At 43.1% G+C, this 26048-nt stretch overlaps 1 protein-coding gene across 2 annotated transcripts; it reads left to right on the top strand.

Annotated features, from left to right (window-relative positions):
- Window positions 1-24394, top strand: nup98 (nucleoporin 98 and 96 precursor). 2 transcript variants are annotated; one of them, XM_034683655.1, is made up of 35 exons: window positions 1-176; window positions 1845-1957; window positions 2414-2509; window positions 3295-3480; window positions 4064-4203; window positions 4393-4500; window positions 4811-4991; window positions 5115-5281; window positions 5704-5841; window positions 6390-6525; window positions 6637-6729; window positions 6923-7066; window positions 7273-7406; window positions 7994-8181; window positions 8280-8396; window positions 8591-8780; window positions 9016-9115; window positions 9215-9328; window positions 9439-9577; window positions 9663-9840; window positions 10089-10250; window positions 12087-12326; window positions 12410-12542; window positions 13423-13676; window positions 13892-14076; window positions 14383-14648; window positions 14991-15266; window positions 15521-15678; window positions 15858-15998; window positions 16368-16516; window positions 16943-17164; window positions 19376-19617; window positions 19718-19872; window positions 20052-20163; window positions 21527-24394. In XM_034683655.1, exons 2-35 carry the CDS (start codon window positions 1876-1878, stop codon window positions 21724-21726), a joined length of 5526 nt encoding a protein of 1841 aa, XP_034539546.1. In that variant the 5' UTR covers window positions 1-176; window positions 1845-1875; the 3' UTR covers window positions 21727-24394. The 2 variants fall into 2 exon arrangements, with proteins under 2 accessions (XP_034539546.1, XP_034539547.1); XM_034683656.1 differs by having other exon boundaries at window positions 6926-7066.
- The last annotated feature ends 1654 nt before the right edge of the window (window positions 24395-26048 follow it).

Below are 26048 nucleotides of genomic sequence, written 5' to 3' on the forward strand. Positions count from 1 at the left end.
TGACGTATGAAAGTGCGTATTGACGTATTGACGGCAGACAGTTTCCCTCCTCGCTGACAAAGCTATCCGGCTACTCCGATGTTTGTTTAAACATCCATCATTCTGGACTTGAAATCTTTAACACAGTGAATACAGGCCGGTAAAGAAACTCAACGACCACAGAAACATTGTTCCAGGTAACTGTTTGTGAACTAAACTGTCAGTCTCTGTCTGTGTCGGGTTTGTTTTGCTAACATTTACGTAGCAGTGCTAATAAGTTAGCGGAAGAGCTAGCTGGCGAATGTTAGCTTGAAAGACGTGACTTCTAACTGCTCTCGGTGGCTTTAAAACTCGACATATCCAACATTAATATGACTGTGTATTCATTTTAAAGCTATCATGTCTATCTGAGATGAACTGTGATCTTGTTGCCAGCTTTTTTTGAGCGCTGAAGTCCCTGTGCTAACATGTTGTTAGCCTGAGCAGGGATGGTTGTCCGTGAGTTGAGGTTTGAAACTGGTTTTATCTGGATGTGACTCGGTAACCCATGAGGATGTTTTCAACCATTTAAAACGTATTTAATCAGAAGAGCTCCTGTGAAGGTGATATTTAGGATAAAGGTATTACGATTGACGGCTGAGCCCGGGGAGCTGCACGTGGAGGAGTGAGGGTCGGTATCAGTTATGATATTTGATCCTCTGAGTCCAGTCATGATATTTGATCCTCTGAGTCCAGTCATGATATTTGATCCTCAGAGTCCAGTTATGATATTTGATCCTCAGAGTCCAGTTATGATATTTGATCCTCAGAGTGGTGAAACATCGTTTCTGACTCAGTTGGGAACTGGAAAGTTAGTCTCGATCTGAACTCTGTTTGAGATGAAGCTGCACTGGGGTTTGAACTCTGAGGATCAAATATTCTAAATAAACTCTGAGGTAGAGCTGGACGATATTGAAAATGATGTTATCACAATAGAATATTTAATATCAGTTGATATCGACAATTATCACGATAAATATGAAATCATTATATCATTTAAATTGAAATACATATTTTTGGTCCTTTAGTGAAAGTTGAAGAAACTAGACAGTTTGTTAGTTTGTATCTGGATTTAGTTTTCTGATTAGCTTCTTGAATCCATAATTTCTCTTGGTGCTAACAGGAAGCAGGTCTTCTGTGTAAAATTAGATTTTTTGTGATTTTAGTTTGTAGGTTCTTATTTTTCTTAGCTTGGGGTTATTTCCATAATTTGATTTACATTTACAACAAAGATAAATCAAATTGTATACTGTGTATCAGTTTAGTAGAGTATTGTTTTGAGTAGTGGACTCCCCTTCAAGATTACTAAGGATTACAGGCAGAGTGATGTTGTTTCCCACAGTGCAGTGAATGCATCACAGTCATTCAGTTGTCCTACGGTCGTGGTGGACATTAAACATGTTAGAAATGCACAGCAGAAGTTGTCTCTGTGCTATTCCTTTACCCACATCCTGAAAGTTTATTTAATTAAGTGTATTAAGTTAATAGTTAAAGCAGAGTCAACACAGTGTCAGACTAACGACTCTGCTTTGAGCTGCGGAATACTGTATTACAACCAGGCACTGGTAAAAACGCAACAAAAAAAAAATTATCTCGTCAATTTTTCCAAAGTGAACGAATATTAGAATATTCGAAAATCGTTATCCAAGCCCTAGTTTTTGTGTGCATATTAACATTGTTAATTCTCCCTGTTTTCACTTCTCCTCCGGTGATGTTTTCTCTCAGTTCTGGAGTTCTCCTGTAGAAAATAAACAGAGGACATGTTGCCATAGAAACGCAGCTATTCAATCAGTTCATAAAGACGATATTTTTGTTTGTTTCCACAGAAGACTTATGCTGTCCTGCTAGCAGGGCAACATGTTCAACAAGTCATTTGGCACTCCCTTCGGCGGTGGAGGGACGGGGGGCTTTGGGACCTCGTCAACCTTTGGACAGCAAAGTAAGTTTATTTAATTAATAAACTATTTCATGTGAATTTCATACAGCAGCAGGAAGACACTGTGACAGGCAAGCCAAGAAACAACTAAGCGACTTCTTTCTCGTCCGTCAGCTTCACACTCCTGAATGTAAAATGATCACAGCTTACTGACCAAGACACAACATTCATACTGACTGAAGATTTGTCAATATATGGACTGATAACCTGTAAATAAAGCATTTCCTGCTGTATGATAGAATTGAAAAGCAGTTCACAGTAATGTCTTTCAGACTTGTAATTCATGCGGACACTGAGGAGTCTGCATCTTGAGACTGAAATGGGAAATGTCAGAGTAAACAAACCACACATTGTTATAATATTTTGGTCTTCATCTATTAAAATGCATTCAGAGAGTTTTAGATATGATAATCTTTAGTTCCTTCTTGTAGCCTTCTCACATGAACTGTGTAACTTCAGACGCAGGTTTTGGGGCAGCAGGAGCCTTTGGGACGTCTGCGTTTGGAACCACAAGCAACGCTGGAGGACTGTTTGGTGCCACACAGAATAAACCTGGTATGTCAGCTTTGACTTTTTTTGTTCTTCTTGGAAAACCGTGGTCAGATATTTAAGGTCCTCCGCAATGCTGTAAGGCCGTCCACTTTGGAGCTGTTAGGTTCTAGTTACTGAAGATGCGTCTGTTTAGAAATTGTCTGAATCTGGTGTTCAAACTTAAGCAGAAAGTAGGCATTTAAAGGATCTTTTTGCAGATAAGTGCATTTCCTAAGTAAATTTTTTAAATATTTTTATATATCTGATCGTCTCATGGGGTTATGCTCCAAAGAACTTGAATGTGCGTACACACCTCCGCATATATGTGTAGGAAAGTGCTGGACTTGGTTTGCTTGCAGCGAAGATCATGCTTCTCCCTGCCTGTTGTTTCTCTGCTCTGCCCTCCATCACAGACCACTAACTCTCCTCATTAACAGGTCTTCAAACATTTCTTAGGTCCCTATAGCATCTAATAAAGACCCACATTGCATTTATGTCTGCATACAGACAGCGATGTCATCTTTTTCCTACTTTTCTATCAGTCTTGACCTTTGGACAGTAGACAGAGACCTTCACACACTGCATGAAGACTAATGGCCAAATTTTACCAGATCCGTCTCCGGTCCGTCACGGCACCGGATCTAATAGGTTTCTATTATAGTCAATGTGTTAACTCCCACTGGATCCGCCCCATTGCGTTCCAGCTGTGTATCTGATGTGCCGGTGTGCTGGATCAGATACGCAAGACTTCTATGTATCAGTTAAAGAAAAACACTTTGCTCTAAAATGTCTCTATTTGCTTCTTCCAGGCAGTCTGTTTGGGTCGAGCACATTCAGCCAGCCGGCGGCTTCCTCCACAAGCACCGGCTTCGGTTTTGGTGCAGCGAACGCAACTTCTACCAACCTTTTTGGCAGCACGGCAACAGGGACCGCTGGCGGGCTCTTCTCCCAGCAGAACAATGCTTTCGCTGCCAACAAACCCACTTCTTTTGGAAGTAAGAACCCCCAAACATCACTGATCTGCATTCTACGTCTTTTTAAATGCTTCTTGTTCCATAAAGTTAGATCTGGTATGACTAGTGGCCTCTGGATTTGTCCAGTTTGGATCTTAGGTGACTGCGATCACAGAAATAATGAGTTTGAGAAGAGATAAAAAACTCCGAACAATAAATGCATGAACCACCAATTTAAGAAGTCCAAGAATAATCTTTACCTCCCTTCACCTGGGGTTCATCAAGTTAAGCTGATGCCATCTCAGGGAGGCTGAGAAAGCTACCAAATTACATAGAGGAATCTGGAGAGAAAAATGGAGATGAATGGTTTTCTCCTAACTCCTAACCATCTCAATTTATCATCTAAAGCCCTTTGGGGCCTGCTGTCTGCCCTCTGGTGGTTTATCATCGAACAGCATGTATCTAGTCAAACAATGATCACCCTGATGATGTGGTTTTTGACAAATTTGGCTGTATTAAGTTGCTTCATATAGGTCAGATCAATAACCTCAGCTCCTTTATGGCTTTCAAACTGCTATTCCAGTCCAGCCGTCATTGACAGGTGTTTATCTAATCTGTCCTCCAGGCTTCGGGACGAGCACCAGCAGCGGCGGTCTGTTCGGCTCCACCAACACCACCTCCAACCCTTTCGGTGGAGCAGCCTCCCTGTTCGGAGGCTCTGGCTTCTCTGCCACTCAGCAGCCAGGAACCACGGTGAAGTTCAATGTGAGTAAAACTGCACAGAGAGTTGACTGTCAGGACTCAGTTCAGCAGTGTTTTTTGTTTTTAATTCCCAGCAGCAGTCTCATTCAAAACAACACTTTTGGAGCCTGACATGAGTTCACCTTTAACAGAAGGGTAAAGGCGTCTTTGTTAACATCACAGCTCATACTTAATTTCTTTTTGCCTCTTCAGCCTCCAACAGGAAGTGACACCATGGTGAAAGCAGGCGTGACCACGAACATCAACACCAAGCACCAGTGCATCACCGCCATGAAGGAGTATGAGAACAAATCCTTAGAGGTGAGGCCTCCTGTAGACCACAATGTGCAGGTCACTGCTTTCATAAGGAATTCAAAAAGTTTAATTTCAGCCAAAAAGAAGAAATGAGAGCAGACTTTCTCGGACTTGCAGTTCCGGGTGTTGATATTTAGAATAAGTAAAAAAAAAATTCAAGTGAATTTAATTTCATGGAGCCCAGACTATTTTTTTCTAAAGCTGTGAACTTGTCAGTTGAAGTAAACATTTTTGATGTCACCTTTTATAGGATCATGATCTGGTACATCTTTTGTGCCCTTCAGTCTTTAAATCCTTCTCCCGTGTTTATCTGCAGGAGCTGAGGCTGGAGGACTACCAGGCAGGACGAAAGGGTCCGGCCAACCCGATGGCGGCAGGGACCGGCAGCCTGTTCGGAACAGCTGCAGCCACACCCAGCACTGCCACCGGCCTATTTGGTGCCACCGCCCCTAACACCAGCTTCTCCTTCGGACAGAAACAAAGTACTTTCGGAGCCAGTAAGTGTATAAATCCTATTTGATCACATGGTTTAATTATTTCTGATCAAGAGTCAGCTCAAAAATCTGAGTTTTATCCGAGAGCAAGTGAAGTGTCATGCTCCGTCTCCGTCTTCTTTCCAGCACCTGCCGGGACTTTCGGCGCAACAGCAGGTGGGCTGTTCGGTCAGCCGGCGCAGCAGCCGGCCGCGAGCCTCTTCAAACCGTTTGGTCAACCCACCACCACGCAGAGCACCGGCTTCTCCTTCGGCAACACCAACACTATGGGACAGGCAAACGCCAGCACCATGGTGAGAGTTCGTTAATGCTGCATGTTGTCACTGTGTAACTCTCTCCTCGGTTAGGAGGTTTTAACTTTGGGGTGGCAGTAGCTCTGTCCATAGGGACTTGGCTTGGGAACCGAAGGGTTGCCAGTTCGAGTCCCAGTATGAACGAAGTTTGGCAAGTGGACTGGTGGCTGGAGAGGTGCTGGTTCACTTGCCTGGGCACTGCCGAGGTGCTCTGGGTGCGCTGGTTGACGGCAGTATCCTCACTCTGACATCTCTCCCTAAGCATGTTCACTGCATGTGTGTGCATTTGTATGTATATACCAAAATAACTGTATGTGTAGCATGTCCAAAAATAGCATGAGTAAAAAAAAATTGAATTTCCCCACTGGGGATCAATAAAGTACCTTTCTAACTTGTTCTCTCACCACTCCTCTCCTCCTCAGGGTTTGTTTGGGAGCACCGCAGCAGCTCAGCCGGGCGGATTGTTTGGCGCTACTCAGACAAGCACTGCCACCGGCTTTGGGACTGCAACCGGGCTGTTTGGCAACACCACTGCTGGATTTGGAAACGTCGGCACTCAGGTACAAAAAGATGTACTTGAAATGAAACTTATTAAAGCCCAAATGATTTAGTTTATCAGTAAGTATATTTCTTTAACTATCCACGCTGTGATGTGTGTGACTCCACCGTTGTTTTAAATTAACCGCACAGGACCTTCAGCCTGTTGCTGTTCTTTGCAGCCTGTGCATGGACTTTCTTGTGGTTCAAGAGTCGTCAGACCTAGAACATCTGGACACAAATGTATTCTTGCTCCTCAAATTCTTTTAATCATACAGAAGCTGTAAAGATTAGACAGATTATTTCTCAGAGTCAGAAAAGAAGGAAAAGTCAGGGTTTACTTTCAGTTGTTTCATCTAAGAGCTAAAAGAAAGTCCTGGTTTTTCTAGGATTAGTTCTTCTCGGAAACTTCCTGCCGGTGGAAGAGTCCTCTTCCTGTTTTTTTACCATCAAACTGTTGAAGCAAGTTTACTGAGATACAGTCCACAGATCAGTGTCCACTGATCAATGTCAATGTGACTGAATGTTCTTTGATGTTACAGTGTGTTTGTGTTTTATGTATGAATTACAGCCAAGTCTGTTTGGAAATAAAACAGCCGGATTCGGCACCACCACCACCAGCGCCCCGTCTTTCGGCACCGGCACCGGGCTGTTTGGAAACAAGCAGGCTCTCACACTGGGGACAGGAACCAACACGTCCACCTTTGGTAAGTTTGCATCTGTTCGCTGTGCAGTCGTTGGTTAAAATGATCTTGTGCCCGAGCTGACGTTTCAGACCGTTAAGACAAAACTTTTGTCTTTGGTTTGATGTTTTGCAGGTTTTGGGGCAAACCCTGCTGCTGGGAGTCTGTTTGGAAACAAGCCGGCAACCGGAGGACTGGGAACCGGGCTGGGAACCAGCTTTGGAGCAGGTACTAGAGAAATCATGATGAAGAAACTTTACCTTTAGACAAAGGCAGAGCTAAAACAGGGGTATAAGAAAAATTATGAATAGCTGATGGCTTAACACATTTTTCCTATGACTGCTCACCTTGTAGAGCAGGGGTTACAGTTTAAATCTCAGACTCCTCACAAATGTACTGACACAAAGTTGTTTGTGTTAAGCAGTGGGCACAGGTGCGGCATCTCTGTTTGGGAACAACCAGAACAAAATGGGCACCACGCTGGGAACGATGGGAACGTTCGGAGCGGCCGGATTCAACAGCGGAGCCAGCACGCTCGGCTTTGGAGCTCCACAGCAGCCCGTTGGTAAGAAAAAGGGCTCCAGCAGTCGGTTTCATAATTTCTCAAATGACTTTGACTTCAAAATACATGAAAACATACGTATCAATCGGTTAAAGGAACAACAGGAGCAAACATTTCTTCACCTCTTTTGTTGCGTTAAAAAAAAAAAGCAAAGGAGAAAGATCTTTTGACGTGTTTGAGTTTAATTAAAATAACTTTTTCTCCTTTAGCTCTCACAGATCCGAACGCAGCAGCGGCCCAGCAGGCCATTCTCCAGCAGCAGCTCTCTGTCCTGGCATATTCGCCGTATGGAGACTCACCGCTGTTCAGAAACCAGCTGTCAGACCCCAAGAAGAAAGAGGAGGTGAGAGAAACTTTGTACTCATACTCAAAGTATTTTTTATTTGTCCTCGGAAAGTTGGTGACTTAATGGGGGTCTAAAAGAGATGGTATTATACGTTTCCATATTTTGAAGCAGGCTGTCCTAAACGGCTTTTTCAAAAAGTCAATGGAGAACATGGGAGGGACACTAGATCTGTTCAAATTGTGACATCACAGATTGGTGAATCACTTTATAAGAGCATAAACATGTTTTTTGTTGTTGTTCCCTTTCCAATCTTTCCGAGTCAGATTCAGCGTCCGAAACATTCGGCCATGTTTCATCATCTGTTCTTTTAAATAGAGAGGGTTCCGGTATGCTTGGTTCCATAGTGATGTGATCTGTAGTCCTTTGATGCTCCTTAAAGAGAAAGTAGCTGACATGAAGCGTTTCACACAGAGGCTGAAATGAGTGTTTTCAAAGACAGCAGCTTGAGATCAGCAAAGAGTGTTTGAGTTGTAAATCATGTGAAGCTGCTACAGAGCTATCAGAGGGACCAGATGAAGACTGAACATGAGCAGGATACACACTGTAAAGGTTTAAGTATGTAATTACTGTCTGTGTCCTACCAGCGTCTAAAACCCACCAATCCGACGGCCCAGAAGGCTCTGACCACGCCCACCCACTACAAACTGACGCCACGCCCTGCGACAAGAGTCCGCCCCAAAGCTCTGACATCAGGAGGCGCATCTAAGACACAGCTGTTCGACGGCCTGGATGACGACGAGCCCTCGCTCACCAATGGAGCCTTCATACCCAGGTAACCATTGCTATGGCAACAGTGTCTGAACAGATGATTTGTGGAATTTTCAAACAAATGATTTTTAATCACAATTATGTTTTTGTGTTAATTTGCAGGAAAAGCATCAAGAAACTGGTGCTGAAGAATCTGAACAGCAGCCAATACAACAGTCCAATCAACAAGGAGACAGACGACCTTGCTTCACCTCCGGAGTATCCACAGAATGGACACAGGTCTGAACACACACACACACACACACACACACACACACACACACACACACACACACACACACACACACACACACACACACACACCTTCTCGACACGGATGCATCTTTTGCCCGATACCAATCTTCTGGGTCTTGTTGATACTGTAGATAAAGTTTTATTCTAAAGAGTCCTCTGCTCTGTTTTCTTGTTCATAGTCACATGGAGGAGGAGGACGAGCTGAGGGAGGTGCCTGGCCCCAGCAGCCGAGCCGATGAAGACCCCGAGGTCACGCAGTTCTACGTCAACCCCATCGCCAAGCCCATCCCTCAGGGCCGCGCTCAGGCCAGCCTGCAGGACACCATCAGCGACCTCAATATGCACAAAGCGTCCAGGAATGGGCTCGAGGTCAGAGGATCAGATATTATTCAAACCTGATCAGCACCTGGCTTTATTAATGTTTCATGTCTGATGAGAGGTTTTCTGCGGTTTATGATCATGTTCAGAGTTCAGAGTTCAGATATTCAAACGTTGACGGATGGAGAGTTTAAGTCTCTAAGCAAACACAGTCTGAGTTTTTATTGTCAGCTTATCCTTTGGAAATAAAGCTTCTTGTGTTGATTGTTGCTTTTTTATTCTTCAGCTGAGCAGCGAGGATGTGTCTGCGTCTCTGGGGGAGGAGTCTCTGCAGGAGGAGAGAGAGGAGGAGCAGCAAGAGGCCCAACAGTCTCCTCACCCTGCAGGTCAGAAACTAAAAACTCGTCCAGACACTGAAGATCTTGTTTATACATCTCACAGTTTTAGCTTAATCATTGCATCACCTGCTGTCTCCTTATTTTCAGGCATTGTCCTGAACCGTGTGGGTTACTACACCATCCCCTCCATGGAGGATCTGTCTGAGATGGTGGACGAGAACGGAGACTGCGTGGTGGAGAACTTCACAGTCGGCAGAAAAGGTAGCATTACTTTACATCATTTCTCCCATTGGCTGCAGTCTTACCTGCCGTGTTTCTTGACTCCTGATTGGACGGCCTTCTTACCACTCTAATCTGATTGGCTTCCCCAGGTTACGGCTCCGTCTTCTTCCCTGGTGAGGTGAACGTGGCGGGACTTAACCTTGATGAGATCGTCCACTTCAGACGCAAAGAGGTCATTGTGTATCCTGATGATAAAAACAAGCCGGCAGAGGGGGAGGGGCTTAACAGGTGAGGGACAGAGGACCAGGTGAAGCCATAAACACTCGCTGGATGAAGGGACGGTGTATGATACCTTATTCTGATGCTGTTTCAGGCGAGCGGAGGTGACTCTGGATGGCGTTTGGCCGAATGATAAGACGACCTGCACGCAGATCCGGAGCCCCGAGCGTCTGACTGACATGAACTACGAGGGCCGTCTGGAGAAAGCGTCACGCAAACAGGGTGCCAAATTCCTCGAGTACAGACCTGAGACTGGATCCTGGGTGTTCGAGGTTGGTCACTGATTTACTGCAGATTATCACTCAGTTCAATCTCATGACACCTGGAATTTAATTTTAGACATTGATGTGAACGGTGAATCTTAAAATGTCTATAAACTTGAGAGCCTGCGACAGACAAGCTTTTATTTTGAAAGGAAAAAAGTCACAGACAATGAGATGATGACCTTTCCTGAGAGTCTTGAACAAAAATGATGTAACTGAGTCCGCCCCCTTTCCTTTTCTCTCTCTCTCTCTCTCAGGTGACCCATTTCTCCAAATACGGCCTCCAGGACTCCGATGAAGAGGAGGACGTCCCGCTCAAAACCGACCCCAAGAAGCTGAAGACGATGATGCCACTTCCTCCCTCCAAATTGCAGCAGCAACTCCCACCCTCCCAGCAGCAGGTGGCGCCGCAGGCTCAGGTAGAGCAGCCTGCGCCCATCAACACCCATCCTCATCATCATCCTCCTCACTGACACAGAGATAATTAAAGGAGCAGTGCACTAAAAGATGTGCTGGTTTCAAGAGGTTGATTTGTATCTGAGTCTCTAAGTCAGCTGGTTTTTTTACTTAAAGCTTATTGCTGATGGGTTTAAATCTTCAACAATTATTATTCTGGCTTTGAAGCAGTGATATACTTTTAAGCCTAGTCTATGCTTCTGTGTTGGATTTACACTGACTTGTAACTAGGTGTCAAAACAGCTGTGATTGGTCTGCTGGGTAGCAGCGTAACCTGCATTTACAACATTTCCGGTCTTGCCGCTTGCAGCTCAGCAGCTGTATATTCAATTCCCTCTGACGTCTCCTCTCTTTTCTTCTTTGCAATAACTGTGATCAACTGCTGCTCAACATCTATCATCTCCAACTTAAACATAATGCACTCTGAGTCAACATGGTTTCCTGTGCACAAACGTAGCCTGAAACCAGTGATATGACAATCATAGAACTGCCATCTAGTGGTTAGGCAGAGTATTGCAGAGCAGTTCAGACATTCTAATGCACAAATATAACGTGCTCACGATGGAATAGGACACCATGGCATTGCTACAGAGAGAAAACAAAGGAGTCAAGACCAGGGTTTAGTCCTCTTCAGTGTTTGAACCACTGAGTCTTAGTAGGTTTAGGTTTTTAGAAGAGGTAAAAACAACAATGACTGAAAAGTGTTGACTCTTTCTTGCAAGTTTCTGTAGACAGGTCAAACGGTCGTTAGTTGTTAGTCCTTCAAGATAATTTCTCAAAAGAGAGGGACTCTGTCAGCTGAGGTCTCTCTAAAGTCAGGATGATGATTTTAAGATATCTTCTCTTAGAACAAACAAACCTTTACAATCCTACACATGTTCTGAAGGATAGGACTCTCCGTGTACCGGACTGAAAAGCTCACCATGTTTCCTCTGTGAGCTGCTCTTTCTCAAGCTTCACCTCTGTTGATTTTAACAGACATTTGTGTGTCTCTGCTGAAGACACAAACGACACACGGTGTAACACTTAATAGGAAAATCCGATCTGAATGTCTTGTGTTTTTTTATCCACAGTGAAGTTTTTCCTGTTTTCTTTCTGATTCGCCTGCTGCTTCTGACTCGAACAGAAGACGAAGTGTAGAGAGGAGTTTTCCCTCTTTGTTTGACAAAGATTGTTTAAGCTGCTGTTATAGTAGTATGATATGAGAGGCTTGTGTGTTATTAATGAACTACACATGATTTTACTTTGTTTAAAATCACGTCACACATCTTAAACCTGCTTCAAGGTGTGCCACAAATATTGTAAGTTATCATTATCATACTGGTGAAAGAAACTAATAAAGCAAATTAAATAACATTTCATTGTTGGTCTGGTTAGCTTCTCTCTGGGATAATAAAGATCATTTAAAGCTTTGAGATTATTCTGTATCTGCTGTGAAGACCCAGTGTGGTGACTTCCTTTATTTTAGATGTCATGTTTAACTGGTAGGGCACCAGAAGAGAGGTTAAAGCGTCTCACCTGAAGTGTTTAATGCTCATTCTTTTAGTTTAAGCTTTAAATGTTGTCAAAGCAAACTATGATTCCATTTATGCTTAAAATCTGGGTTAGGAAGCAAATGAAAACAGACATTAGTGGATAAATGTTGATCTACAGTCAGGAAACTTCTCCAGTTTAAGACATTAAAGGCAGTAAGTAAAAAAAACCAATGCATTTTTTTATGTAGAGAAAAAGAGCTTAAACAGAGGAACATCCCTGATGATGTCCAGCATGCTCACCTCCTCATCTCTCTGTGTCTTCAGTCCACTGTCGTTCTTGATCTCCCGGGTGGCGTCCCCGAGTTGGACAGCGACATGGCCGACATCACCCAGAGCTTCCCCACAGAGAGCATTCTTGGAGGAGAGGAGGACAGTGAGCTGCTGGTGAGCGAGATGGACGTGACCGGCGGGAAGCTTGCAGGTTTGATCTCCGCAGAGCAGGACGGCATTGCCACATCCGGCCATATTGCGTCCTCGCTGGGCATCAACCCGCACACCCTGCAGGTAAAACCTCCGTCTTCACATGACAGGAAGTGCATCATTACTTCAGAGCCCTGCCACAATAAAATGTCCACGTTTGTTTTCAGATAATGAAAGCGTCACTGTTTGCTGAAGACGAGGAGGAGGGCGACATGTTCCAGGACCACACAGCGATGAAGGTCTCCACTGACGTCTCGTCTCCTCGCATCGTCTTGCCAGGAACACAGGGCCGACCCTCAGGTAGGAAGCACACACCTCCTGTTCTTATTTCTGTAGATGTTATCTATCCAAGAAGTTTAATCTGAGAGCCAAAGTCTCTGTGGGACAGTTTGGGATGTTGCTGTGGTGTTTGAGTTAGAGCTGATGAATGTTGAGCAATGGCGAAAGAGGCGGAATATATGGCCACTGAATCAGTGTAGGCGGAGGGTGGTGGACTGCAGCAGTATCAGACGAATCGCATCGTTTGCCGTTTGCAAAGTTTGATGCATGGTTATATTTTTGAGGAGGTGCACATCAGGGTGCGGGCGTAAGCTTCTGCGTAGGGACAGAGCTTTCCAGATTTACAGTGTAGATATGATGCAGAAGTATAAACCAGGCTTTATGTCCCCGAAACGGCTCTCACCTGCAGACAGAAAAGATAAACAAAAAACCAGAGATGAAAGAAAGAGGACAGGGAAGGCAGAACCAGGCTCTACTTCCCCCTCATCTAAGAAAGGCACCTTTAAATAAAATGCATTATTATTATTATTATCCCCAATTTTCATGAAGCCAGAGAGGAAACAGACAGAGAGGGGAGAGTTTGTGGAGAGATGATAGAAGGAGGGCAAAGCCTGTTTAGGCTAAGGTTGACCTTCACTGACCCCCACTACAGAATTTTCATGTCACTATTTATTTTGAAAACTTTTTGGGCTAAAACCGTAAAAAGAGCAGAACATAGTCAGCTGATGCTTCATAATGTCTGTGTTTGATCGATTTGATGCCTAAAAGATCCGTTATAAAATAGAGAGCACAGAAACTCATCAGATTTAAGTGGATTGGACAAGAAAATGTAGCTCTTCAATTGCCTGTCCTGTACTCAGAGAAGAACTGCTTCTCTCTCCCTCTCACCCTCTCTTTCCAGTGGGCGGTCTCCTTCAGGCTCGTTTTACCTCGGGCCTCTTCTCTCAGCTCTCAGACTCTCCTCGTCCTGCTCTCATTCCTCCCCCTCTCTCTCGGACGACTCTGGTGGAGCCCTCCCGGCCACTGCAGTGGGCGGGGTCCAGCCCCTCGTCCTTCTTGTTGCCCCCTCGGGTCCCAGAGCCGGCAATCAGGACGGTTGGCATCCGGCGGCTGGGCGGCCCCGTCCCCCTCAAGGAGTCTGTCGCTCAGGGGAAGGTTTGTGTTTGATACTGTCATTCAGACTTTTTGGGATAAGCTGCTGACTAATGATTAAAACAACTCTGTAACACACACTGTCAGCCTGTGTGGAGATTTAATGATAACCACCAAACCCAGCAACAACTCAGAGTTCACTTGTTTCTATTAACAAGTCTGAAGACCGCCCTCAGAGCTGACAGCAACATAACACTCAAATGTTTGACTATTCTCAGGGTCGTCTGTTGATGGACGCGGGGCTGTTTGCAGGTCGCTCCTTCAGGGTGGGATGGGGTCCTGGCTGGACGATGGCTCACTGCGGTCATCAGCTGAGCTCATCTTCCACGAAACAGCTCGACCAGCAAGAACTGACAACGAAAACAGACTTCAGCTTCCTGCCTAAACCCACCAGGAGCAAACCGTAAGAAGCTATTACACACTGTTGTTTGATCTTCTCGCTCTTGCGTCCGAAAATCTGTTCTTTTATCTCCGTTTTAAAACCACACACGTCTGAGTTTAAGCTTCTTATGTACATGAAACTTAAATAACACTTAATCAAACATCATGTGAGTTTAATTTGACATCAGACTTTTAGAGACTGTTTTAGAGACTTTGAGTGCAGTCTTCTATGCCGACACACATGACATCATATTTTCTTTATGAGCAACAAACTGAACAAAGAAAACAGGACTAGGGTGCGCTCCTCTAACCCTCTCTCCTCCCTCAGGCTGACTGAGAGCCCTTATAAGGTGGTGTTGGAGCAGCTGGTGGGTCTGGACTCTCCTGCAGTGAAGAGCAGTGAGGAAGAGGAAGAGGACGAGGAGGACCACGCAGTGCTACAGCGCCCCCTCGAGATCTGTCTGAAACACAGCACCGTCGACACCATGGACGAATCCCCCTGCCCCCTGGTTCGACCACAACCAGGTGTGGCGGCGCTTCATGAGTATGCTGAGTGGATCAGCGAGTTGAACGACCAGCAGGGAGATACAGACCGTAAGTGGGAGGAGCTTAAATGTCAAAGGAGAAAGAGTGTTTACATAAAGCTGCTACTCATCCTTCAGGTGTCCACTTGAGTAAAAGCTTGAACAGGTCCCCGGGGCCGGAAATGTTTTGTCACAGTGTACATTTATGACTAAAGCTGCAAACTGCAGACAGACTGTGTTTAATGTTTCTTCTCTGCTGTAATAGAATATGAAGTCTGTTCATGTTCAGTTAAAATGTCTGAAGTTACACGTCATTATTGACATGTTTATATTAATTCATATTTAACAGCAGACTTTTCATCGCCATGTGAACAATCACACATTCCTGAATAACCCTGTCCTCTCCCTGCAGCTCTGTTCGGGTACTGGTCTGAGGTCTGGACTCTGTGTGAAGCCCTGTGGGGCCGGTTGGGGCCTTCGGATCAGGATCAAGACATGGAGACGCCCAGCGAGTACGAGCAGCAGCTGGAGAGGAGGCGGAGTTTCTCGGCCTGGCTGGCCCGCGGCGCCTCCTGCAGGGTGGAGGAGGAGGTGGCACAGGCAGGGAAGGGTCGTCACACGGACGCCATCTTCAGCTACCTGACCGGCAACCGCATTAGCGAGGCGTGTCGGCTCGCGCAGAAGGAGGGTGAGGATTAAAAAAGATTTATTTAGGAGTTGGAAGGGAGTCATTCCCAATAATGATATTTCTGCTGCAGAATCACAAACAGCTCCCGGTGAAGACTTTTTCTACTCTTTAAGTCCTTTGTTTAATTTGACTCTTTTTAATCAGCGAGACGAAACAAAAAATATATTGAAAGACAGAAAAATATTAGAAAATATAGAAAGAAAAAAATCAAAGTGAGGCATCTATCATCTCTGTGTGCTGCTGTGTATCCTCAGGAGACCACCGTCTGTCCCTGCTGCTGTCTCAGGCTGTGGGCTCCCAGTACTGTCGGGACCTGCTCGCCCTGCAGCTCGCCGACTGGAACCGCATGCAGACCGACTGCTACCTGCCCGAGGAGCGACTCCGCATCTTCACACTGCTCGCCGGGAAACCTGTACGACTCATTTAACTTACCTTTTGTGTTTGTCGTAGAAAGAAGAGCAAACATATGGCTGCTGATATTTATTCTCCTCAGAGATGATGCACGAAAAAAAGAGTTTGCCTTCTTTTGGAGCTTTTTGATGTTTCCTCTCAGAGTCTGTAGTTTGGTGCTGATCGTGTGTCGTCCCTCAGGTGTGGCAGTCTTCTGACTCGGTGGTCAACGTTTGCTCGGAGCTTGACTGGAAGCGCTCCGTGGCCGTCCACCTCTGGTTCATGCTGCCACCAACGGCCTCGGTGGCCGATGCCCTCGCCAAGTACGAAGCCGCCTTTCAGGTGAGCTGCAGTCACATGATGTTTATACTCAGATAAGATCAACATCTGCAAATATCTTTATCTTCTGTTAATCGTGCACGCCTTCACTCTGCATGTTTACATGTAAACATGCAGATATTTAAGATATATAAGATATATATACATATTTAAGATATGCTTATCTTTTACCTCTTTAATTTTGACATTAATTCTAATTGCTAATAACTTTTTAATAATTGTTCATTTATAGGCTCTTGTTTGCTTTATATATTTCTTTTGCACTTTGTCTACTCTGTTACTGTAACACTTGAATTTCCCCATGTGGGGCGAGTAAATTAATCTCTTATTTTATCTTATCTTATCTTATATCAAGTTGTTTCTGTCCTGCAGGGCTCCTGTGAGGGGGGAAAGTACGCCTGCGCCCCCCTGCCTCCGTACATGGAGGAGGAGCAGCCGGACATGGATTTTGAGGAAAAGGAGGAGTCTAAGCGGCCGCTTCACGACCTCTGCTTTCACTTGCTCAAACTCTACAGCGACAGGTACACCAGGGGAATCACTGAAACACATTGTGTGTTAACCTACGGAGGACACATCATGTCCCCAATATGTTAACACATGGAGAGATGCACCTGCACATAATGACTGTCTTTAACAGCCAATAAATACAGATAAACAAAGATTAAGGACAACGTGAGCGCTGAAAATTCTCACTTTTCTCTGTCGTGAGTTGCAGAAAACTTTCAGTTTTAACATCTGCAAATTTGCTGAAACAGATTTGGGAGCTTGGCATGTGTTTATTTCTTTGTCTTTCTTGTGTTTTGCGGTTTTTGAAATGTATATTGGTGCTTGTCTTTGTGCTGCCTATGAAAAGCACTTTGTGAAACTAGTTTGAAAAGTGCTACACAGAGCAAATCTTTGAAATGCTCCTTTAACCTTTGTGCATGTGTGTGTGTTTCCTCCTGCAGACACTACAGCCTGCAGCAGCTGTTGGACCCTCTGTCCGTCACCTGGGAGCGTCTGGACTACCGTCTGAGCTGGCACCTGTGGGGTGTCCTGCAGGCGCTGCACTACAGCCACCTGAGCGCCTCACGACAGGGACTCCTTCACGCCAGCTATGCCGCGCAGCTGGAGAGCGCCGGCCTGTGGCATATGGCCATCTTCATCCTGCTGCACATTCCTGACCACACGTAGGGAAAACCTCAACTTAATTTTCTCTTTTCTACAGTTTGTACTTTTTGTGTTTTCTAGTTGATTGAATTTTAAATAAAAAAATAAATAGGATTAAATACGGATCATGTATCAGAGCCTGTATTTAAAGGAAAACATCACACAGAGCTGCTGTCAGTTTGATCTGAGATGCTCCTGTCATAGATTTTGTTGTAGTGATGGTCTTTGAGCAGCAGGTGGCAGCAGAGAGATCATCTCCTGTCCTCATGTTCCTGTCTTTCATTCCCTGTTGTCGTAAACTTCCGTATCTGTCTCTTCTCCCTGAAGAGGAGAAACTAAGGCCCAATCTCAATGTCCACCCTAAAGCACTTACTGACTTTGAAGCGCGTTCCCGCTAAGTCCTTGAGGGTTTAGGGCTGTCCCACTGCCAAATCATCAACTGTGTGAGGGATCTCTCACTGAATTTTTGAGCCCTTTATGCCCCCTTTCCGTAAGAGGGCATTTTTGCAGACTTAGTGTAAGGGAATTACCCAGAGTTCATAGCATTGTGATGTGAAACACAGGATTCCCAGGGGAAGCCCACAAGCATGGAAAGTTAAACGAGCACCGTTACATGGAAATAAAAAAAGCGCGACAGTAAAAAAGAAGCATGACAGTTGCAATGAAATTTACAGGTAAAAAAGTTTGCCTGTAAGTATAAATATGGAAAACAGCCTTAATCTATTCATCTTCACATATATGTGTATACAGTATAATTTATATATCTATAGTTATATAGCACATTTATATATTTTGAATGTTGTGGTTAAGCAGTCTGTACGGTAAGAGCCTGGATCACATGACAGTCAGTCATCCATTAAGTGCCTTGAATTTGAGGAAAGTCAAAATTGTGAAATAAAAATTCCTTATATCGCGAGGATGAGCTAGTGACGTCATGCAGGTTACGTGAGAAGTCTCAAAGTGCTGTCCCACTCCTAGTTCTACACTTTTGAGCCCTTACAGCCTCCTGCCCTCAATCACTTTCCAGCTGACGTCAATTAAGTCAAGAAGGGCCCAGGGCTCAGGGCGGACATTGGGTGCATCTCAAAGCTCTAAACTGCAGTCTCCTCGCTCCTCGGCCGAACCGGAAGTAGTTACTGACACGCCATTTTAACTTGCGTCCCAAAGCTCTAAACGCTGCTGGAGGAGACAGGAGCGAGGAGCGAGGAGACCGATTGGAGGAGGGATAATCGAGGAAACACGAGAGCAGACTTTGCGGAAGTCTTTTCTCTGACAGACACGCCCCCTTATCGAATATCACTCACTGATTGGATGCTGCAGCGGCGCGGACTTAACCGAAACTTAACATCAGCTGAGTTTAATAACAGAGAAAAAACTGACCTTAAAACAGTCATTAAGGGTGCCCTGAAACAGATCATAAACATCCGTCGGTTTCTGAACAGTCTGTATGTGATGAGCTGAGATTGAAAAGTGTTTGATGTGAGTTTTAAACTCAAAATACTGAACGCAAAATCATAAATTCAATATAACAGAGGATGGATTATGTTATATCTGATTGTTTTTGTCAGATTCACTGTCTAATGAAATAGAGTAATAGAGTCTAATATCATAGATAGAATATATATGAATGATCAGTTACTCCTCCTGTTAGTTTCCCCATTTGTTCTCGTTTTCTTCATGAAGAGAAGTCTGACAGTAAAGTTTGTCTGTTAGTAAAAACACTTGTTATATTTCCTGTCAGGTTAATAACGCTTCATATGAGGCTGATCATTAATGAGCACAGGGTTTGATAAGAGTTGCATGGTTTCTATTTCCCCTTAGAGTAATACATAATTTAATAATGAGACATTTTACCGATGAATCGATCCGTAATGCTTCAGGACAGAATAAACAGAGAGCTGATTCTCTTCATCTGCAGGTGTTTGTTAAACAGGTAAACACAGAGACAGAGCTCTGTTACTGTTTATATTGATCAGAGTTATTACAGTGAACATGTGTGCAGACACAAACAGCTGTTAAAGCCGTCATCACAAACCAACGTCGCTTCACGTGACGCTCAAGAGGAAAGGACTTCTCAATTCTCTAAATACAAATCTCCTCTTTCCTCTCGTTTAATTTCCTCGCATCTCTGGTGGGCAGGACTAAGACGTGAGGAAGAGACGCGAGGATGGACATTTAGAGCTTTGAGATGCTCTATCACCTATCACGTAATTTTCTTCTTGTGTTTTCAGTCAGCGGGAGCGAGCTGTGCGAGAGATGCTGACCCTGCACTGCCCCCTGCAGGAGACGGACGAGTCGGTGCAAAGGGAACGCTTCCTGACTGAGAGGCTGCTGATCCCTGAGCAGTGGATCCACGAGGCCAAGGCCACCAGAGCACGCCGCGACACTGACAGACACCAGGAGGCACTGCACCTGTACCGGGCCGGGTACTGGAGCCAGTGTCATCGACTGCTGATCCAACATCTGGCCTCAGGTAAGGACGCTCTGAGGGGCAAAAAGTTTCCTGTAAAGAGTTCAGAGCAAGGGATTCACTTTGAAACACGTTGATATTTGTCCCTCCCGTCCTGCCGTAGACTGCATCATCAACGACAACCATGACTACCTGCTGGAGTTCCTGGAGGGGCTGGCTGTCCCTGAACACAGCGCAACCATTCAGGACTGGGACACAGCAGGGAGGGTTTACCTGGACTACATCCGAGTAATAAAGACTCTGCAGGACATCCAACAGGTACAAACACCGTCTCTGTGTGCGTTTCTGTCACTGTGACAAACAGCGTGCGACCTGAGCGAGCTTCAGAGATGAAATCACAACATTTTTATTTTCAGTTCTATAGCTCTCCTAAAGGAGTCCTGAACACTCCTGAAGTTTACTGACCGCTCTGCCGTTTGTGTTGTTCTCCTCGTTAGATGGAAAACGCTGGTTACGAGCTGGAGCGTCTCTACACCGATGTGACTTCCCTGTGCAGCAGGATCGAGCTGCTGCCCTGCAGCACCGCCAGAGACCGGCTTGCCCAATCAGGTGAGAGCTCCACCGCTTCACTTTTATCATGTTGACACGGGTCTGCAGCTTTTCTCTTCAACAGATACAACAAGAGCTGGAGTTAGACAGCTGTTGTCTGATTGGCTTACGTAGAATTATGGCGAGGAGCAGACTGAAGTTAGAGAGGAAACAAGTCTCTGCTGAAAGGAGAGAGATCTTTACTGCGTTGTGTCAGTATTAAACTGAACTTACACTTTGCTGTTCGTATCAAAATATAAACACGGACAAAAACATGTTTTTAAATGTAGGTTTGAAGTCATTGTTCAGATGTTGTCTTTATCTCTGGTGTCCCTGCATCAAGAGCATCAAATGTTTGAAATCAGAGGACGGAAGAGCTTCATTATGAGGGATGGGACTTGTGAAATACAATTCTCAATATTTTAAAGAGTGACCCTGTTAACTGGCGACTTTCAGCCAGATGCATTTCTCACAATCATCTTTAGATGATCATTAAATACTTATCTGATGACGATATTTGACATTTTGATAGAAACTAAACAAGGATGCTTTTCAGGGGGAGATTAACTACCCAGGAACCAAATTTAGACCCTGGTTTCTGCTGTTTAAACGCACATCGTTCCCCAAATGATCCCTAGTTCCATGGGAAAGTCTTGAGGTGGAAAAGCACCCTTGTCCTGAGTTTTGATGTTTCTAAAGATCACCTTTACTTAGATGTAAGGGATGTTAAGACTGATTTACCCTCCCTGATCTGATGGGGAAGCACAGACTTGAAATCTTAAATATTAAAAATCTTCCATATTTAAGATCAGATATCCTGCTGAACACCCAAGAACACATGTAATGTATCGTAAGTCCCAGCCTATTCATCGTGATTTAAAGTTTTCTTCAGGATCAGAACTTTCATGTGTGGATCAATGAGTGAAGTGCTGACTGGAGCATCAAACATCCCTTTCTTTAAACTGTCAGAGACACTTTGACTAACTAGAAACAAAGATCAGCTGTATGCAACAACCTTTTTTTGTACGAGTACAAGTTTATTTATGAGTCAAGAATCATGTCAGGTTAGTAGTTTCTCAAGCGCAGGTCGGTGTTAATAGGCTTCGCGTAACACTCGCTGAGTGAAACATGTTTAGGAGCTGAGGAAGCACAGAGGTAGAGCTTGGAGAGAGACTTCTTGCTTTTCAAGGACAGGTAGGAAGAATCTGAGTTATCAGGGAAGACGACTCATGAATCTGATGAGAGAGTTCAGGTAGGTTAGCGAGATCAGACACTCTTCAGTGAGAATGAAAACACCTGCAGACACTCTCAAAACACAGAACCTCCGCTTTGACCTAACAAAGCTCTGCCTCCCTCTCTCCCCCTCCTCCCGCCCTCCGTGCAGAAATGGCGAAGCGTGTGGCCAACATCCTGCGGGTGGTGCTGAGCCTGCAGCAGGGCGACGCTGCGTCCGACTCCCTCAGCATCCCCCTCACCCAGCTGGCCCCGCACATCACCCGCCTGCCGATGCCCGAGGACTACACACTGGAGGAGCTGCGAGGCCTCACACAGTCGTACCTGAGACAGCTTATCGTCAGCCAATGAGAGCGCGGACCACTAGCTGACATGAGACAGATCTATGCTGCAGCTGCTTGAGTATCTTTAAACTCTGATGTAGAAAGTTTCCAAAAAGACCGAAGATGATGTTTTGAGAGTCGTCATTTGAGGAGGAGAGCAGCTTGAGAACTTCAATCTGGACTATTTTCACTTTCATTTCAGACGTCGTCCATCTGAGCTGTTTTTGGCATCTCCAGTTTGTCGGGTAGAAAAAAGTTCTGATGCATCATTCCTCATAGTCTGTCACTTCACGGGAGCGTTTTAAAGATAAACAACAGTAAATGACATGAAATGACTCCCAAGTTGAACCACAACAGTTTGCTTTTATGAGGCCGTTATCACGATTAAATGATGGTTTCCACATGAGGTTGTTTTTCCTTCAAAAAGAAGAAAACAACAAATCTAAAGGGGTCACATGGTGGATCCTGGCACGCAAGATTTAGCTCTTCCAAATGATCCTAACATTAGACTTTCCTCAGGTAATAAACTGCATCCATTAACTTTAAAGCCTCTACATCGAGCATGAAATATTCTTCAGTTGACAGAGTCTCAAGGGTTTGTTTGATGTTTGAAGATGTGTCCACGCCAAAATTAGAGCACGTTTTCATCAACCCTGATTATTTAAAAACTCAAAGCAAACACGAACGTCGATGGAGATTCCCACAGGGCAAAGCAGGACATGCAAACTCCAGCAAGTAACCATTTTTCTATCGAAGCAAGAAGTTTACAGGGTGCTGTGCAGAATAATTTTTGTTGCATCTGAAGAGGGAAAACAAAACTCCATAAAAAAAAGAACACATTTTTCAAACATTTAATTTTCACTCAATATTAACGATATCACACAACAACAAAAAGACTCACAATACATGAAACAGAAATTGCAGCAAAGTTATTCCACACACCAACGAGCTCAACTTTCAGATTTGATATCCCAACAACCCTTCTTTCCCCTTTTAATTGAGTCTCATATCTTAAAACATCTGGATTGTAATTTCTTGCTGGCATTGCGGTCCATCCGACGAATCAACCAAAAAACGTTAATAAAAACAAGTTCCGGAAATTAATGCAGAGAAAGGAACGACTGATTTTAATCGTCATGTTTTGGATGTGACAAAGCGTGGATTTTATTAGTTATTTCAGCCTCCTTTCAACCTGTGACTGTTTGGTTTTCAAGCATATCTGAGAAATAAGAATAAAAAACAATGATGCTGTTGTAAAACCTGGAAGAAACCCAAAAACTTACTTTGACTTCAGTCTATGCTTAAGGAACACTGCCTGAATCAGTCTGCCCAAACTGCACCTGGTAAAACTATTCAGCACTGTTTAGTTTTAATCCACTCAGTTTCAGTCTTCACACGTTGAAGACCAAACAACAGCAAATTCAAACAACTCAAGTCTTCAGAATCTGTGGTGTCCAAATTCAGCTTCTTTACTAAGTACTGCTTCAAAACAAAGATCTGAATTTCACTGCGATTAAGCTAAAGAGTCTCAAACTATATTCAAACGTCCCTGCTTGCATTTAAAACTTAAAACAAAAAAGGAAACATCATTTGTAGAAGGAGCTAAAACTTGTGGTCGTTCAACAAGAGTCACTTAATTCGGTCTCGATGGTGTAAAAATTGTCATTTCTAAGTCTATTTTTGTTTATATTTTAAAAATGCTCCTAAAAAAACGTCTTGTTTTCATGAGCTGCTTTTGTTTTTCTTGCGTGAGCGTTCGAACCCTTGGTAACTCCCCAAAGACAAGCGCCTTGCTGTTGATTCCCTGATTTAACGTGGGCAGAAAACACAACCACACCTCAACTGTGTTGTTTGTTCAACATTTGGATTCATTGTAAGTGAATAAAACAGCCGTTAGCTTAGCATAGTGTGACAGTAGCATCTGTTCATCTGTCTATATGTGAATAGAGACGATAATCTTATTATAAAAGATGAGCGCTGATGTCGTACAAACGGGTTTGATGTGCACAAAGTTGATTTTTCTGGAGACGACTCAGAGGAAAGCTCAACATGCAAGAGTAAAACGCCTAATGGTCTATTTTTGTAGATTTCTGTTTGGTGTGTGTGAGTCAGAAGTGTGTGTGTGTGTGTGTGCATGTTAACCAGAGATAAACAACAACAAACACCCATGTTTTTTTATATATATATATATATATTCATTATCACTTCATTATAGTTTTGATGTCAGACGTTTAAAGTGAAGCGTTTCCTTCCAAAACGAGATGCCAGCCAGAGATTTCACAGCATGTACTTATATAAATATTGTATATTTTTGGAAATCAAACAGGGAATATCAGGTCATTTTTATTCTACACCTTTAATTATTAAAAAAATTGGATGCAAAGTGTTTTGGAAAGAAGCCCTTCACTTTTTGACGGATTGTTTGATTGTAGGTATTTTTGTTGTAGAGTATCTGTCAGCTTGCCAAGAATGGTTTTCTGTTTTTTCTAAAGTGGAATCAGTTTTTTTTTTCTTTTCAGCAAACAGGAATCTCTATATGATGTCTGTTTCTTCTCCTGTTTAACAGCAGCTGTGTGGAAGATGTGTACATGGATGGATACGGTGTGTGAGTGTGAGTGAGTGTGAGTGAGTGAGAGTGAGCATGTTTTCTGATGATTTTGTTGATAATATTTTTTAATAAAGTCAAGTAGAAATAACTAAGTGTTTGGTTTCTTCAAGTTTATTCTTTCAGCTACCTGCATGTCTGGTGAGTAGTTTCTCCCACCACAGGTAGGTGAAAGAACAATTCCTAAAGATGGTTCTCTGAATGAATCAAATTCAATCACTCATTAAGGACACAAGAGGGCCCAGAGTTTAGACTGAGACCTGAAACAGGTCTAGGCAACATACAAAGGTCTTTTAACAATTGGGGAAACTGAGCTTTCTGGAGCACCAAAACACTTTAAACTTTAAAATTTAAATTAAACAAATAATCGTTTTTTTTAAAACTATTTTCATGTTGTTTACCTTCAGAAGAAAAAAAAAACTTTTTCCTGTTTTTTCCCTTCAGAAGCAAATTTTCACTTTCATATTTTTGCTTTAGAAAAAAAACCACTTTCATGTTTTTTTGCTTCAGAAGAAAAAAAAACATCATGATTTTTCGCTTCAGAAGCAAGTTTTTCCCTTTCTTTTATGTTTTTTGCGTCAGAAGCAAATTTTATTCACTTCAGAAAAAGAACACGTTTTTTCGATTCAGAAGAAAAAAAAAACACTTTCATGTCTTTTGACTTCAGACCCAAATTCAAAATTCAATTTTTTATGTTTTTTTAGGGGCTTCAGAAGAAAGATTTTCACTTTGTCACATTTTTGCTTCAGGATCAAATTTTTTCTTTCATGTTTTTTTGCTTCAAAATCAAAATTTTCCCTTTCTTTAATGTTTTTGCTTCGGAAGCAAAATTTGCCCTTTTTTATTAAGTTTTTGGCTTCGGACGAAGCAAAATTTTTAATTTTTCCAAGTTCTTCGCTTCTGAAGAAACAAAAACTGCTTCATGAAAAATTAAATTTTCATGTTTTTTTACTTCAGAGGCAAAATTGTAACTTTTTGTATGTTTTTCAGGAGCAAAATTGTAACTTTTTTTTCAAGTTTTTCACTTCTGAAGAAACAAAAAACACTTCATGTTTATTTGTTTGGTAGGTAACAAAAATCACATTTTCATAATTTTTCACTTCAGAAGCAAAATTTTTACTTTTTTCAATTTATTTATGCTACGGAAGGAAAAAAAACGTTTTCATGTTTTTTCACTTCAGACCCAACATTTTAATTTTTTTAATGTTTTTTTGTTGCTTCAGAAGAAAATTTTCCACTTTGCTCATAATTTTTTACGCAACACGTCCTCATTTTGGTCAAATTGTTTACCTTTTCCAATTTTTACAAATCCTGTCAACAGTGTAAAGGAAAATGTATTCATACTTGTAGAAAATTATGCTCAACTTATTCCTCTTGTTTGTAACTGCTAAAAGTTCCTGGTTTCAGCACGTGTCCTAACTCGCAAAGACAATTTAATTGCTCAGAGAGTCTAAAATGTTGGAACAACTCACTTGGTAATGCAAATTTCAAGGCAAGGCAAGGCAAGGCAACTTTATTTGTACAGTGCATTTCATACACGAGGGCAACTCAATGTGCTTTACATTAAAACAGTAAAAGCATTGGAGACATTCAGACAAGCATAAAAGAACACAATTAAATGACAAATATAATAAAACAGAAAAGAAAAGGAAAATTAGAAATATATTAAAAATGACATTAAAATTTTAATTTAAAGTGAGTTAAAATAAGCTAAGATAGGAAGGCAGTGGCAAATAAAAAAGTCT

This window comes from Notolabrus celidotus, chromosome 5 (assembly GCF_009762535.1).
Source record: "Notolabrus celidotus isolate fNotCel1 chromosome 5, fNotCel1.pri, whole genome shotgun sequence".
Lineage (NCBI taxonomy): Eukaryota > Metazoa > Chordata > Actinopteri > Labriformes > Labridae > Notolabrus > Notolabrus celidotus.

Bases quoted from the DNA above. Each gene is read 5' to 3' on its own strand.
- nup98 (XM_034683655.1), top strand. From the start codon at position 1,876: ATGTTCAACAAGTCATTTGGCACTCCCTTCGGCGGTGGAGGGACGGGG. The intron at 6,730-6,922 runs GTACTAGAGAAA...GTTTGTGTTAAG, and splicing joins GGGAACCAGCTTTGGAGCAG to CAGTGGGCACAGGTGCGGCA. The intron at 13,677-13,891 runs GTTTGTGTTTGA...GACTATTCTCAG, and splicing joins AGTCTGTCGCTCAGGGGAAG to GGTCGTCTGTTGATGGACGC.